The sequence below is a fragment of the Chiloscyllium punctatum genome, chromosome 6 (assembly GCF_047496795.1).
Source record: "Chiloscyllium punctatum isolate Juve2018m chromosome 6, sChiPun1.3, whole genome shotgun sequence".
Taxonomy (NCBI): Eukaryota; Metazoa; Chordata; class Chondrichthyes; order Orectolobiformes; family Hemiscylliidae; genus Chiloscyllium; species Chiloscyllium punctatum.
In genome coordinates this window covers 46,754,042-46,770,812 of record NC_092744.1, presented here as the reverse complement: position 1 = coordinate 46,770,812, position 16,771 = coordinate 46,754,042, and the positions used below count along the sequence as shown (strand labels likewise).

Sequence of the window (16,771 nt, the reverse complement as noted above, 5' to 3'; positions counted from 1 at the left end):
TCCCAGTGGTGTTGCTGGAACAAAAACTGCAAGCCTTCCTGCTGAACATGAATCTACTTGAGACTTCCACGATTACCCAAGGCTGAGGTTGCCTCAGTTTTTGTCATCCTATACAATCCCAGCCAGAATTGATATTTTCGTTCATTGGCCTTTCACCCTGTATTGAATCTTTGTTGCATTCTCTGCAGGGCCACTACATACTTTCTTATCTAAAGACAGAGTACTTCTGATATGCGATCATGAATGCCTAGTGTCATTGTACCAAGATTTCTGTACCATTACCTGAGTAACAAAAGCTAACATATTGTTTATTTTTCCTAATTGCTTGTGGTATCTACATGTTAAGTTCCGAGGATTCATGTACATGGATGCTCAGGTTCATCTGAATGCACGCATTTATCAATTTCTCACCATTAAAAAAAGTTTTGCTTTTTTTTTTACATATTTACTACTAAGAAAATATTTTCATATGGCATCACATTGTATTCTATTTTGTATATTCATGCTCATTCAGTAAACCTGCCGACTGTGCATCCTTTTTACAGTCGTCTTGCATCCTTACCACTGCTTTCTTTCCTACCTAACTTTACAAAGACAGTTCAGGGATCTAGAGAAACAGTGGCAAGGTAGAGCTAGGGAGGGGTGACCTTATAGAGTCTTATAAAATCATGAGGGTAATGGATAGGATAAGTAGACAAAGTCTTTTCCCTGGGGTGGGAGAGTCCATAACTACAGGGCATAGGTTCAGAGTGAGAGGGGAAGATATAAAAGAGTCCTAAGGGGCAACTTTTTCCACACAGAGGGTGGTACATGTATGGAATGAGCTGCCATAGGAATTGGTGGAGGCTCGTACAATTGCAACATTTAAAAGGCATCTGGATGGGTATATGAATAGGAAGGGTTTGGACAGATATGGGCCGGGTACTGGCAGAAAGGACTAGATTGGGATATCTAGTCGGCATGGACAAGTTGGACCGAAGGGTCTGTTTCCATGCTGTACATCTCCATGACTCTGACTGTATTCTTACCAGAAATGTGGAAATTCTTCCTGAGAGGGAAGGAGAGAAGTATACGATAGAAGTGTACCAAAGATATATCCTTATGTAATTCCAGGGCAAAGATGTGAGAGTGGAAAAGAAAGTTTTATTTTTGGAGATCAATCAACATGGTTGAGTAGGTATGGAACCAACTGAGGTAGTACCACTCAGCTAGATAGTGGAAGTAAGGCACAGGAGAAGGATAGTGTGATCAACTGGGGTTGCATAGAAGCTTAAAACAGTGACTTGTTTCCACTGTGACTCCACATTGAGACGTGAAAAAGCCACTCGCCATTTTGACTTGGAAAATATATTGCTGTTCTTTCAGTGTCACTGGGTCAAAAACCTGGTATTCCCTCCCTAACAGTATCGTATACCAAACGTCAACTTGAGGACACCTCTTCCTACTGCCACCTCACCAACCCCCATCACCAAACCATCATCTCCCAGACCATACAGAACCTCATCACCTCAGGAGATCTCCCACCCACAGCTTCCAACCTCATAGTCCGGGAACCCCGCACTGCCTGGTTCTACCTCCTTCCAAAGATCCACAAGCCTGACCACCCTGGCCAACCCATTGTCTCAGCATGCTCCTACCCCACTAAACTCATCTCTATCTACCTCGACACTGTCCTATCTCCCCCTAGTCCAGGAACTCCCCACATACGTTCGAGACACCACCCACGCCCTCCACCTCCTCCAAGACTTCCGTTTCTCTGGTCCCCAACGCCTCATTTTCACCATGGATATCTAATCCCTCTACACCTCCATTCGCCATGACCAGGGCCTCCAAGCCCTCCGTTTTTTCCTCTCCAGACGTCCCCAACAGTACCCTTCCACCGACACACTCATTCGTTTGGCCGAACTGGTCCTCACCCTTAACAATTTCTCCCTTGAATCCTCCCACTTCCTCCAGACCAAAGGGGTAGCCATGGGCCTGGCTACGTAGAGCAGTTGATCTTCCGTAATTACACCGGCACCACTCCCCACCTCTTCCTCCGCTACATTGATGACTGCATTGGTGCCACCTCGTGCTCCCACGAGGAGGTTGAGCAATTCATCAACTTCACCAACACATTCCACCCTGACCTTAAATTTACCTGGACCATCTCTGACACCTCTCTCCCCTTCCTGGACCTCTCCATCTCCATTGATGATGACTGACTTGACACTGACATTTTTTACAAACCCACCGACTCCCATAGCTACCTGGATTACACCTCTTCTCACCCTACCTCTTACAAAAATGCCATCCTGTATTCCCAATTCCTCCGCCTCCGCCGGATCTGCTCCCAGGAGGACTAGTTCCACCATAGAACACACCAGATGGCCTCCTTCTTTAGAGACCGCAATTTCCCTTCCCACGTGGTTAAAGATGCCCTCCAATGCATCTTGTCCACATCCCGCACCTCCGCCCTCAGACCCCCCACCCCTCCAACCGTAACAAGGACAGAACGCCCCTGGTGCTCACCTTCCACCCTACCAACCTTCGCATAAACCAAATCATCTGCCGACATTTCCGCCACCTCCAAACAGACCCCACCACCAGGGATATATTTCCTTCCTTACCCCTTTCCGCCTTCCGCAAAGACCGTTCCCTCCGTGACTACTTGGTCAGGTCCACGCCCCCTACAACCCACCCTCACATCCTGGCACTTGCCCCTGCCACCGCAGGAACTGTAAAACCTGCGCCCACACCTCCTCCCTCGCCTCTATCCAAGGCCCTAAAGGAGCCTTCCACATCCATCAAAGTTTTACTTGCACGTCCACTAAAATAATTTATTGTATCTGTTGCTCCCGATGCGGTCTCCTCTACATTGGGGAGACTGGGCGCCTCCTAGCAGACCGCTTTAGGGAACATCTCCGGGACACCCGCACCAATCAACCACACCACCCCGTGTCCCAACATTTCAACTCCCCCTCCCACTCTGCTGAGAACATGGAGGTCCTGGGCCTCCTTCACCGCCGCTCCCTCACCACCAGACGCCTGGAGGAAGAATGCCTCATCTTCCAACTCTGAACACTTCAACTCCGAACACTTCAACTCCAGGGCATCAATGTGGACTTTAACAGTTTCCTCATTTCCCCTTCCCCCACCTCACCCTAGTTCTAAACTTCCAGCTCAGCATTGTCCCCCATGACTTGTCTGGACTTGTCCTACCTGCCTATCTCCTTTTCCACCTATCCACTCCACCCTCTCCTCCCTGACCTATCATCTTCATCCCCTCCCCCACTCACCTATTGTACTCTGCTACTTTCTCCCCACCCCCACCCTCCTCTAGCTTATCTCTCCACACTTCAGGCTCACTGCCTTTATTCCTGATGAAGGGTTTTTTCCCGAAACGTCAATTTCGAAGCTCCTTGGAAGCTGCCTGAACTGCTGTGCTCTTCCAGCACCACTAATCCAGTGTCGTATACTTGCCCATCGTTCTGCTAGAGCATATGTTTTGTTATTGCAAATTCGCAAAAATGCAATTGATGAATTGGGGACACTGTTTTTAAAGTGTGCTCTTTTAAAACGTGTCGTATGGAGCGTGATTACATCGCCAACACTTTAAGTGCTGTTTCTAAAGTGCGATCTTTCTATTACACAGTGTTGTACAAGAATGTAACCATTGCCTTATGGAACTACTGTACATCAAACTGACTGCAATTCAAGAAGGCAACTGATTACCAGCTTCTCAAGGTCAATTAGAGATGGCCAATAACTGAAGCCCCGAAAGCATGCCCACATCCCATGATCAAATAATTTTTTACAAGTTGCACTCCCTCTGTGAGAACTGTAAGAGTGGAATCAAGCCAGCTAGAGGAGGAACAAAGATGTTCTGATTTGGTGAGAGCTCCATGACTCCCAGTGCTATCTCCAAGCTCAGTCATGTGACATGCAAACCCTGATTTTTAAATTTAAACATGCAATTGTGGGAAGATTGGTATTACTTTTGGGAAGTGTTCAAAGACTTCGAAAAGGAAAGCGAGATTAGCAATGAAGTTGTAGGTTTTCAAGAACAACGGGGTTAAGTGTGGGTATTTTGAACAGAGTGATTATAGTAGTTTTGAAAAAGAAGGCAACAGTACCTGAGGAAAGTAATCAATTTGTGGTGTAAATCAGTATGGGGCTTGGGAGAGTAGTTACTTAGCTAGCTGTTAGTATATACAGGGCCAAAAGTGTAGAAGGTGGTTTGCTCATACGTGATGAGCTCTGAAAAGGCATCAGTGAAGCTGGGAAGAGAAATTTGAAAGATTCAGCTAAAGCATAGAGCTAACATTGAGGGCAATAAATTTATATGATGTGTAAAATGTTTTTAAATTTGCAAGTATATAATTTTAATTGTGTTTTGAAAACTGAAAAATATACAGCATTGATTAAAAAAAACTTTAAGGTATTCAAATATTGGAATAATTTTGAAAGAAGTAGTCAGTGTCGTCAGCATTACCCGATCAGAATCAATGAGCTATAAAGTTGTCAGAAATTTTGCATTCTGGTTTATATTTAAAACATGACATGCATTTACAGAAGATAGGCAACCAGTTTTCTTCATTTGAGCTTACACAATAATGGAAACTTTAGGTAGTGTTTGCTGATATTACATGTCCACATGGTGCATTGAACAGCTGCTACAGACAGTGAGTACCAGGCAATGTCAGAAACGAATGTTTTGTGAAATCAGAGAAGTGTTTGGACTACATCCCTTTTGTTGTGTTCAGCTGCCATTTAAGACTGAAAATTCGTAGTAGATCAACTTGAGTAGATGTGAATGTATACTCAGTTGTCGTTATCCATTGATTTGCTAACCATTGATTTATGTACTTGCGAGGTCTGCTCCCTACCTTCATCTTTTATTTTTTTTTATTGTCCTCAGTAAACCGTTCGCGCACAGCTTTGTGATATAACATCTTTTTGTTACCTATATGAAGTCCATGCAACCAAACCCTCATGGATAATGAGGACTGACTGTGTTAAAGAATATCTGTAACATGAAAACTTTGAATTGTTCAACATTCTTATTCATTTCTTTTTTAATCTACATTTTTTAATGTAGGATTAAACTGTTATAGGATCGAGTGGGATGTAATTTTAAGTAGCCTCAGAATCCTCTTCTTTTACATTGTCATCTGTGGCATTGCTCTTCCCCCTTCTCTTCAAGCTTTTCCATCCTTAAATAGTTTATACTTTATAAATTCTGGGATGGTTCATATAGTTAAACTGATCTGTTGGGTCACCCAAGGAGTCGTAACTGTAACCTTCAGGTGAAGCAGGATTACAAAGGCTAAGTGAACTAAATCAGGATTGAGGGAAGAAGGCAGTTATTATTTTTGGATTTGGATTTTTCATTATAACCAATCTGGAAGATATTCATTGTCCTTTCAGTTCTGGTGAAAGATGCACCTTTGAAACATCATTATCTGCCTATACCTAAGAGTTGCTGAATACCCTGCTGTGTATCTCTATTTTTTGGCCTTGTGTCAGATTTTTACCATTTATGACTTCTCTTTTCTATTTTATTGTGAATTATGATTCCTACTTGGAAATTTTCTACTTGAGTTATTGTTTCTCTTCAATCCTGAAACTAAATGTTGTAGTTAGTCAATTAAAATTGAGCATCTTCTGTTTTCTCTTTGCAGCAAGTCCTGTTTTTAAATTTCAATTTCTGTTCAATTTCTTCACTACCTCACTGAAATTCTGGAGAGTGCTAATTATGAAAAGTAATTAATCAAAGCAATGCCTATGAAGCAAAGGAAACGAAATGTGAGAACTTGAAGCCATTTTCCTTGAATATGATTTTCCCTTCCATTGTCTGATGCTGCTACCAATGTTGAAAAGGGATGGCTACTTTTTTGGATTATTTATTTCTTAAGGAGTCTCTGAGGTAGAACATGATGGGTCTTAAATTAAATCTGTAGTCTAGGACACGTAGTTTAAGATGTTGCCTTGTCAGAATCATTGAACCATATGCAAGTAGTGACTGCCAGGCAAATGTAATGAGGCTGATTAATTATTGGATTCTCTGCTTGTTATTTTTAAAGAGGCATTTTGGTGGATAATGCTTCAATTAACAACTTTTTCATTATAACAACCACTTGTTGAAAGTTGTTGTTTTTCAGAATTACTAATAAAAAATAAAATTTTCACATGTCGCTGAAGAGCCCTTATGCAGCATGTTCAAAACCCACAGCCACTGCAATCCAAAGAGCAAAGGCAGCCCATATATGGCAACTCCACCTGCAAATTCACCTCCAAGCCACTTACTGTCCTTGCTTGGAAATACATCATTGTTCCTTCGGTGTCGCTGGGTCATTATTCTGGAACTCCCTTCGTGGTGACATTGGATTGCAAAGATTCAAGAAGGCAGCTCACCAGCATCTTCTCAGGAACAACTAGGGATGGGCAATAAAGCATGAGTAACTTGCATCTTTAAGAATCTGAGGTTTACCAAGGAGGTCGTCACAAATATCTGTAGCTATATAGGATTAAGTGTCAGAGTTGGCAGCATAGCCAGATTGCATTGTCTTTGTAGTCAAGGTTGCAGCAGCACTTAGTATTTCCAATGGCATAAAAATTGAGACTGCAACGGATGAGAGGAGTCAGAGGCCAAATCTAATGTTTGTGTTTGGCAAAGTGCAGCTTTGTTGATGTTCATGGAGGAGTTCTTGCTGTATCTTACCAAATGTAGCTCGTAAACTACATTTCTGGTGCCACCTTGCCTGATTCTAGCTCATTTCTCGTTTCCCATTCTGGAAAAACATGTCACATGAAACTCTAGCATGCCTGGAACCCACACCTTATTTAAAAGAGTGCTTTACATGTAGATAAGCACGAGCATTCTGAAGCTACCCTGCTCAGTGACGGACATTCATTAAAAGTTGTTGGAGAAGGGGAAAATGGCACTAAAGTTCTCCAACTGATACTGAAGGTCCTGGTGGATGAGGTGGTGCAGAGGTGGAGAATTCTTTTCCCAGATGACCAGCTGAGGAGGCCACACCATCAGTTCCCCGGAGCTGAGCCAGGGTTGCCACTCAGTTCCGTGCAATGTCCATTGCCTGGAGGAATGGCTAGCAAATCCGTAAGAAGGTCAGTGGCCTTCACCACTTCACCAGGGGAAGTGCCACATTCTTCACTCTGCCAGCTCACACTTACTGTATGTTTGCCACTGCACCTAACTCCCACCAAGGCTCATGTTTTGCTGTTCTTACTATTGTATACAACATTGTGTGTCACTCACTCTCAACTTTCTTGTATGGCATCTGCATTGCCTCATCACTCACCTAAGACACCTAATCAATTTTCAAACCCTTGTACCAGCACTTGTTTCACCAATTTTCATCTCACTCAATCTCTCCCTTTCTCTGATTCCAGGAAGAAACCGCCCACAATTGGGCATAAAGGGTCCATCATCAATCTCCTCACTCACCATGGAGAGAATCCTGCCCATTGTAGGAAAAGATTGGGACCACATGTCCGGCAGCTGAGTACCATTCTTCATTCTACTGCAACTCTTGCAATAACACTGCTGTCAGTGACTGTCATTGCACACTGCTTCTAACTATTGACTATGATTCTTCTCTCCTTTGTGTCTTGCAGGATTTTCATGGTCCTGGTAGAGTAAGGGGCTGCTCTGCCAGAAGTCATTTCCTCGATCTATGCAGAAGAGGTTTGAAGTCTTGGAGGAAGAATTAGCAAGGCAGCTTCCTATACCTTTCCCCCTCCAGCTCAAATACTGACACACCTCATTGGGAACGCCATGTTTTAAAAATCTGGGAGCACAAGTTGTTATGTACCATACTGCAACAGCTCCTCAGTAGGCTGAGGAAGACGCACCCAAGGCTACTAAGAACTCCATCCAATGGCATAGGAAGGAACAGGAGCAGCAGACAGATATGTGGGTGGAAATGGCAAGAAGTCGTAGAATTGTAGCTATGCTATGGCAATACAGCTGCTTCAAGCTTGCAATCTCTGGCTGCATCCATGGACAGATTAGTAGCTGCCATGGAGAGTCAGTTCCAACCCCCATAGTGTCTGCTGGAGAGCGCACACACTAGTATTGCATTGGTCCTCAGGCAACAAGTGGGGTGGGAGCCTGGCACACATTTCAGGTGCTCCTACCACAAAAGGAGACTGGATTTTGCCAGGAGGTACCCAGCCAGCTGTGGAACTACATATAGGCTGCAGAAGTCTTCTGAAGAGCACTCCAGATTTGGTCATGTCATGCCCACTACCTCCACCCTGCCTGATTCTGATTCTTTCTCAACCCATGGAAGTTCAAACAGAGGAAGGTTCTTTTGCTTTTGGCAAGTCTGGGTCGTCCAGGCACTGTAATCTTCCACGTTGCTTGGTGAAACTTCCAAAGCCATTGGACTTCACTACTGGGGTGTAGACAGGAAAACGGAGCAGATCATGATCTTACTAAAGGCTCAAAAGGACAAAATGATCTACCCTTACTTCTAAGTCATCTTTTCCTATGTGACAAAGAATACCCTGATGTCATTGCTCATGACTTCCCCAAGAATCCATCAGGCACCAGCTGAACACCAGCTGAGACGAAAACAGAAAGTTCTGGAGAAACTCAGCTGTTCTGGCAGTATCTATTGCATGAAACACAGTTAACATTTCAAGTCCAGTGACTCTTCGTCACCTAATCAGAGGCATTCTGCCACCAAGAATTTAATGAACAAACAATTTAGGTCTTAGATTTAGATACCCTGACCGCACCAAAAAGGAATGTTAGGTGCCATCTAATTGAAGAGCACTTTTGAGGCATGTCCTCAACCATTAGGCTGGTAGACAATGTCATATGCTTTCTTTTTCGAGACTGAAGACCCACTGGAAAATTTACTACTCTCATTCATTTCAAAGGCTTTTCTTTAAAAGAGCACAGTCAAAATGACCACCAGTTCCACCATTTTCCTGTTATCATTTTCTGTCTTTTACCTGCAGAAATAGTAATTGGAATAAATGACAGCCAGCAAATATGAAACTTCTTTGCACTGATGCTTAACCTTAATGGCTACTTTTTTGATTTCTAATCAGACTGTTCAGAGATGTTATTACACACTTCTGGAGCAGGTGGGACTTTAATGTGGGATTCCTGGTCTAGGAGTAGGGACAATACCACTATGCCACAAGAACCTTAATAGTTCTACTGTAAGTTCTCTTCCTACTCTGGTGCAGCTGCGAAGTGCAACCTCAGTGATAGGTGAGTTGGATGGCTGCTGAAATTCTGAATATAATCACTTAATAGTCTCCCTAAACTTAAAATGTTTTGGGTCATGATGGTTCTGCCTTAGACTGTATCATCTCCACATAGATTGAACAGTCTAGGAAGAGTAACAGACAGAGCAGGGCAGTGATCACTTGGTGGGGAGGAAAAAAATAATGCTGGCATTCAGAGATAAATCAGAGGGTTCCTTCTCTGAATTTTACTACACTTTGTTCAGCCAACCCAGGGATCAGAAAACTGTCATGGTGGTTACATAAGCTTCCATTTCTGTACTTTGTTGTTCTATAGAAATCACAATGACTGTAAAGTGCAAAGTAAAGGTCTGACCTTGATCGACATTTTGTATTAACCTGAAATTGACCAGTCTTCAGGCTAGAGAGAATGGTTTCTGGCTGTGTCAAATCACAAACCAAGCCAAAAGTGCACGCTTAAAACCTTAGTCAGAGCCCATAATTGTTGAAGCAGGTTATCCATTGAACCAAGTGTTTGATTTGTCTCTTACATTGTCCTGCTTCTGAAAGTTGGTTCTGTGGTCTCCTCGATTATTTAATTGATGTATAGAATTGGTTTGCAATCATGTCCTCTCTAGCCCAGAAAGATTCTGTGTGGTGTCTCTTCCACCTGGATGCTACTGCTCATATGTGCTTTGTGCATCACGGTGCCCATCTAGCTCCAGTTTGTACAATTCAGCAAATGACACAATTCTCTCACTCCCCTAACAACCTTAGAACTTTTGGTCTTTATGTCAGAATAGTATCCTCAGGGTTTCCCTTTCTAACAACACATGAATATAACCTTTTGATTATGTTTAGAAATAGCACTATTTATTTGTTTTGTTCATTTAATTTTATATTTTTAAGTGAAACATATTATTGATGAAAATATAACTTTCCAAGGAAATCTTACAATTGGTGAACCTCAAACAATGAGAATTAATTTTCAAATCATTGAAATAGTCTGTTCCTCACTTGGAGTATAGCTCTACCTCCCTCAGCCCCCTTCTAAAACTAGAACTTGCAATTCGTCATCGCATAACCATATACAGAATGTCACTGTGCAATTAGGCTGTTGTGCTTTTTTTATATAACCAGATTTGCTTTTCTTGATAGTGAAGTGATTATGCTTAATAAATGCCATTTTATTATCACCTGAACAATTATAACTGTCTTGTAGTTCTTAATGTGTGACATTTTACCACTGGGAAGTTTGAACGTCTTTATTAAAATCTGAACTCCTGTACAAAAATAATTAAAGTAAAACTCATATTTTACTATTTATATTGGTTGTTTCTAAAACCTGTTAATACAACCTGTGAAGTAGTTTTTCTTATGCGTCCTTTTGGGAGAAGACCCTAGATCTTAAAACTATTATGTTAAAAATGACAAATTGTATTGGAAAATTTGACCCTGTGTGAGCAGTTTGTTTCAAGAACAGTACTAATGAGAGTTTTTCAAGAAAAATTAGATACTTGATATACTCAGCTTCTGTTTACTTAACAATTCTAAATCGTCAGTAACTGGATGAATCTCCGTGATGCAGAAACAGGAAAAGTTTTATGGCAAGGCACAGAAGATCTCTCGTTACCTGGAGTGGAGCATGAAGGTACTTTTAATCATATGTTTCCTATCCAAGTGAACAGATTAGTGTTGATATTGCAAGTGAAAGATCTAGACTGCGATTTAAATCAGAAACATGGTGAGTTGCAGTGGAAGCCTGAGGACTGGGAACAATCTAGAATTCAACAAAAGACAATAAAAAGGATTGATCAGGAAGGGGAAAATAAAGCATGAGAGGAAACTTGCAAGGAACATTAAAAAAAAAGACTAAAAATGTGAAGAAGAAAAGATTAGTGAAGACAAATGTAGGTCCTTTACAGTCAGAAATGGATTAAATTATAATGGGGAACAAAGAATTGGCTGAAGAATTGAATACAGTTTGTTCTGCTTTCACAAAAAGAGAACACAGATAATTTCCTGGAAAGTTTAGGGAACCAGAGGTCTTGTGTGACAGAGGAATTGAAGAAAATCAAGTATTAGTGAAAAATAAATGGTGCTAGACAAGTTAATGGGGTTAAAGGCTGACAAATTCCCAAAGCTTGACAACCTGTACCCCAGAGTACTAAAGGAAGTGCCCTGGGTATACTTGATGTATTGGTTGCCACCTTACAAAATTCTACAAGCTCTGGAGCAGTGTCGACTATAACAAATTTAATCTCACTATTTTAAAAAGGAAGAGACTGATAAAAAAGAGAATTACACACCAGTTAACCTAATGTCAGAAGTGGGGAAATACTAGTCAATTATAAAACATTTGGAAAGCATTAACTGGATTAAACAAAGTTACCACACGTTGATGACAAGGAAATCATGCTTAATAAATCTACTGAGGAGTTTTGCGGATGTAGCTGGAAAAATAGATAAGGAGAACCAGTGGATGTGGTATGTTTGGATTTCAAGAAGACTTGATAAGTTTCTACATAAAAAGCTAATGGATACACTTAAAACACACTGGAATTGGGGACAATGTACTGACATGAATTGAGAATAGGTTCTCATAGACAGGAAGCAGCATGGGATGAAATGGGGTTAGTGCTTAGGTTGCAGCTACTCATGATATAAATAAATAATTTGGATGAGGGAACCAAATGCAGTATTTCTAATTTTGCTGAACATTCAAAGCTAGGTGGGATTTTGAGTTGAGGTTTTGAGTAATACAGACAAGTTGAGTGTATAGGCAAAAATGGCACATGCAGTATAACATGGCTAACTGTGAAGTTATACACTGGTTTGAAAAACAGTATTGTTTAAATGGTAATTTGTTGAGGAATGTGGATGTACAAAGAGATCTATGTGTACCTGTATACAGTCAATGCAAGTAAGCAAGAAGGTGCAGCAAGCAGTTAGGAAGACAAATGGTTTGTTAACCTTCATTGCATGAGGATTTGATTCAAGTAGTAGTGTCTTACTGGAGTTATACATGGCCTTGGTAAGACCCCACCTGGAGTGCAGTTTTGGTCTACCTACCTAAGAGAAAATAGACTTGCCAGAGAGGGAATGCAGCAGATGTTCTCTAGTCTGATGACCGGGGCTGGCAGGTCTGTTATATGAGTAGAAGTTGGTTCAATTGAGCCAGTATTCACTAGAATAGAAGATTGATAGAGGATCTCATTGAAATGTATTAAGTTTTAATAGCTAGACAGAATAGGTGCAGAGAGGATGTCATCCCTGGTTTGGGAGTCTAGAAGCTGGGGTTACAGTCTCAGGATATAGATTCGGCCATTTAGGACTGAGATGAGGAAACGTTTTTTCACTCAGAGAGTGGTCAAACTCTGGAACTCACTACCACAAAAGGCCGTGTAGGCCAGACCATTGAACTTATTCAAGAAGATGATTGATATTTTTAGATATTAAAATGGAACATCAAGGGGTTTCAAGGGAAAGCAGGAAAATGGTGTTGAGGTGAGAATCAGCCACAATCCTATTGAATGAGGCTATAGGATCAAAGGGCTGAATGGCTTACTCCTCCTGGTTTCTGATCCTAACCTTTTCCCGACGTTCCCTTTTGTTCCACTGGGTTGTCCCCATTTCTTTGTACAGCATATTTTCCTCACTTCAAAGATGAGTCATATTGGACTTGAAATGTGAAAATGATATGTTTCTATCCCAACAGCTTGGCAGAACTCTTGAGTTTTTCCAGAACTTTATGTTCTTATTCCTATTCACCTCCTTCACTTAAATAGCCTGCTGTACTGTTGTCTTGTGGGCAGTTTACTAAAACATCCCTGCAGACTCTTCATATACACAGGCAAAAATAACCTCTTACCTGTTAAAATGGGGTGAAGGCTACTAACTAGACATGTACCACTTCCTAACCTAAGGAGTGTAACTACCTCCTGAATTTCCACTTAAACATATAGCCATTCTTCTCAATATTTTATGTTTTAGCTTGATTTCTGCATGACTTATGCGTCCTTGTACAGACTGATACTATATATTTATAAGTTACTATGTCGGTGGGCAGTGCTGAGTGTTTCCGGAGTTATTGCTTTCCTTTTCGTTTTGTGTAGACTGTAACAGACAGCTTTTTTAAATAAATATTTTTATTGAAAAGCTTTTTTAAATCTTTTACAAAATATTTATATACAAAAAAAAGCCATCAAAACAGAAAAAAAACAGTGCAAAGAACAAGGCGATGACATAGTACCATTGTTACTAAACCACCCACTACTCCACCAAAACAAACCTATCTACTTTATTAAAACTAAACTAACAGGCAGCTTTTAAGGGAGTACTAATACCTATGGAGCAGCCACATATGTTTGTGACATTATAGACATACTTTCAGTACCTAACCCTAAAACCTGATTGTGCAGGTTTTGGATGAATTATCACTAATGAGAAACAAGTATCTGGGAATATGCTGTATAACACAGCATAAAGAGCTTCGCATCTTTTGACAGAACTAGAAAGATTTCAAATATAAACCATATTATTTAAGAATCTGAGAATGCACAGAAAAGGAACAGGGTAGGAAGCATTTTAAAAGCAAGGAGATGAAGACCGTCATGAGATAAACAAGGCAGGAAACATAGACATACGAAGAAATTGTTTCTTGGTCCGGTCATTTGTTCAGTAGTTTTCTATTGGAATGATATGTGTTAGAATATTTTTTTTTTAAATTATATAATGAAATGGGACACTTCTACTTTCTTAGTCGAAAAGTTGAAATAGACTGATTTATCTTAGTAATTAACTAACTGTGATTCTCTGTTTTAAGAAATGTATATATTGTGTATGCGACAATGAGCAGCAAGAAATTTATGAGAGGTGTTTAAGCAGGATTATGTGATTGGATGATCAAGTAATGCATGCGCATATACTTGTTTTATTTGATTACAGAGAAACACGAGTAGGCCATTTACCTGTTGAGCCTGTTCTGCTAATGAGATCATGGCTGCTATGTGATCTAACTCCATAACCCTGCCTTTGGCCCATATCCCTTAATACATTTGCTGAACAAAGTTATTCATCTCAGCTTTAAAATTAACAACTGATCCAGTACCTACTGTCATTTGAGGAAGAGAGTTCCAAACACCTACCATTCTTTGTCTGTAATGTGCTTCCTAACATTTGTCCTGAACAATCTATCCTAAGTTTTCAAACTATTCCCCCTAGTTCTAGAATCTCCAACCAGTGGAAATGGTTTGTCTTTATTTATCCTGCCTTTTCTCTGTTAATATTTTGAAGACTTCAGTAGATCACCCCTTACCATAAGGAAGGACTTGGACCACAATCTTATGGGCACCAGTGTAGACCTGGTGGCGTGATGTAAACTCAATTAGGAAAGGTGGTGACCTAAATCCCACTAGTACTCTTGTGGTGTAGTGATAGTATCACTGCCTCCTGAACCAGGAGACCTAGGTTCAAATCCCACCGGCTCCAGACGTGTGTCGCTCAACTGGTTGACTAGAAAATTTAAGTTCTGGGTGGGAAGACCTAAGCTTAGCCTTCCTGCCCTGCTACCCTTGCCTCTGACTACCCTAATCCCTCTCCACAGTTTGAGCTGAAGGGCACCCAACCCATGGGTGCTGAAATGGCTCAGTGGTTGGCACTGTTGCCTCAGCACCAGGGATCTGGATTTGGTTCCACACTTGGGTGGCTGTCTGAGTGGAGTTCGCACATTCTCCCGATGTCTGCATGGATTTCCACCGGGTGCTCTGGTTTCTTCCTACAGTCCCAAAGATGTGCAGGGCTAAATTGCCCTGTAGTATCTAGGGATTTGCAGGCTAAGTAGATTAGCCATGTTAAATGCAAGATTATGGGGATAGGGTGGTGGGTTGGGTCTGGGTGGGATGCTCTTCAGAGGTTTGGTGCAGACACGATGGGCTGAATGGCATTATATAAACGCACCCCACTGCCCTTAACCAGAACCTTCCTGTTAGCAGTCCTTCATCCTGGAAGTTGAAGGGATGTTTTCCTTGCAGCAGCAAAACTGAGAACTGGAGCTGCCAGCCCCGATTGACAGGCAGCTCCAGGTGGCTGGAATTTCCTAGTCTAGGCCTAATTCCATGATAACCTAATCACTTGATGATGGTTGATAGTGGAATAAATGTTGACCAGGAAACAGGAGATAACTCCTGTGTTGTTCTTCAAAGTAGTGTCATTTGATCTATTACACCCACCTTAAGAGGCATGCAGAGCCTCAGTTTAATGATCTCAAAGTCACCACCTTCAACATTGAAGCACTCCGTCACTACTGCATTGAACAATCAGCTTTGATTTTTGTGCTCAAGCCCTTGAGTGGGGCTTGAACCCACAACCTTCTAGGGTGTTTCCATGATTGACATTACACTGAGGTACAGATTACATTGTTCAATGAGTGGAGATTACATAGAATTTATAGCGTATGCAAGCTATTCAGCCTAATTGGACTGTACCAGTATTCATGCTTTATAAGAGCCTCCTCCCACTCTATTAGTAATCAAATTTTATAGGAGTATCCTTCTAATTTGTCCTCTCTTCTGTACTTAGCCATCTTTCCCTTCAATGCACCAATGCTATTTACCACAACTTCTCTATGATATAACAAGTTCCACATTCTAAACACTCTCCCTGAATAAGGAGATTTCTCTCAAATTTTAGATTGAATTTAATTAAAATTATTTATTTTTCTTCTCCTCCTCAACTTTGTTCCCACACCTAAGACATATAAGGCAGACAACACATGCTTAAATCTGTTTCTGTAGTTAGACTTGCAAATTGTTTCAGGAAAATCTGTCCTTCGAGGGGTATAGCTTGAGGGGAGCCACTTCATGTCAAGCACAGCTGTCCAGGAGACACTCCCACTGTTGCTTTTTGAAATAGGCACATTGGAAAGATCTACAGACTTATAAACAACCTGTTAGACTATGATATGAACAGTGGACTGTCTGTGGAGCTCAGTTCCTTGAGTGGGACTTAAATCGAAATTGCCCTGGCTCAGAGACACGGATGCACTCATTGTGCAGGATCTCCTCCTTGTACTTAAGTTCTTTGTTTTGAACTCCCATGTGAAAAGAACTTTTTGTCTATTCCATCAACCTCCTTCATAATTTTAAAGAACTCTATTACGTTAACCATCAACCTTCGCTTTTCAGATGAAAGGGCTTCAGCTAATTCAGTACTTTCATAGTTATAACCTTTCAGTTCTGGTATGTTCTGCAGTTTGGAGACCTGAACCAATCACAGTATTTAAGTGGGGTGCACTGAGTTTCTGCAGAAGTTTAATGTTTTCAATTCTGCTCTTCTAGAAATGAACCCTAATCTTTTGACCTCTTTTTGAGGTCAAACTAGCTCACATTTCTACTTCAAGAAATTTGCAAAACTATTCTCTTAGATTTCTTTGTATTTCAAATGACAGAATTTTTTAGAAAAGAATTTTGCCCAGTTATGTTTTGAATTAATTCTTGAAAAAAAAGTGTTTTTCTTACTCATTGCAGATGATTCAATTTTTTCTCATTAATAGGATATGAGTGTC

General features: G+C 41.1%; 1 protein-coding gene across 2 annotated transcripts in view; it reads left to right on the top strand.

Annotated features, from left to right (window-relative positions):
* Positions 1-16,771, top strand: part of pde6d (phosphodiesterase 6D, cGMP-specific, rod, delta) — a 76,074-nt gene that overhangs the window by 18,255 nt on the left and 41,048 nt on the right. For both annotated transcript variants that reach the window (XR_011960897.1, XM_072572564.1), the window contains exon 2: positions 10,770-10,858. Coding sequence is in view for 1 of the 2 variants with exons in the window: in XM_072572564.1 (XP_072428665.1) it covers positions 10,770-10,858 (89 nt within the window). In the remaining variant the exon portion in view is untranslated. The remainder of the gene's footprint in view (positions 1-10,769; positions 10,859-16,771) is intronic.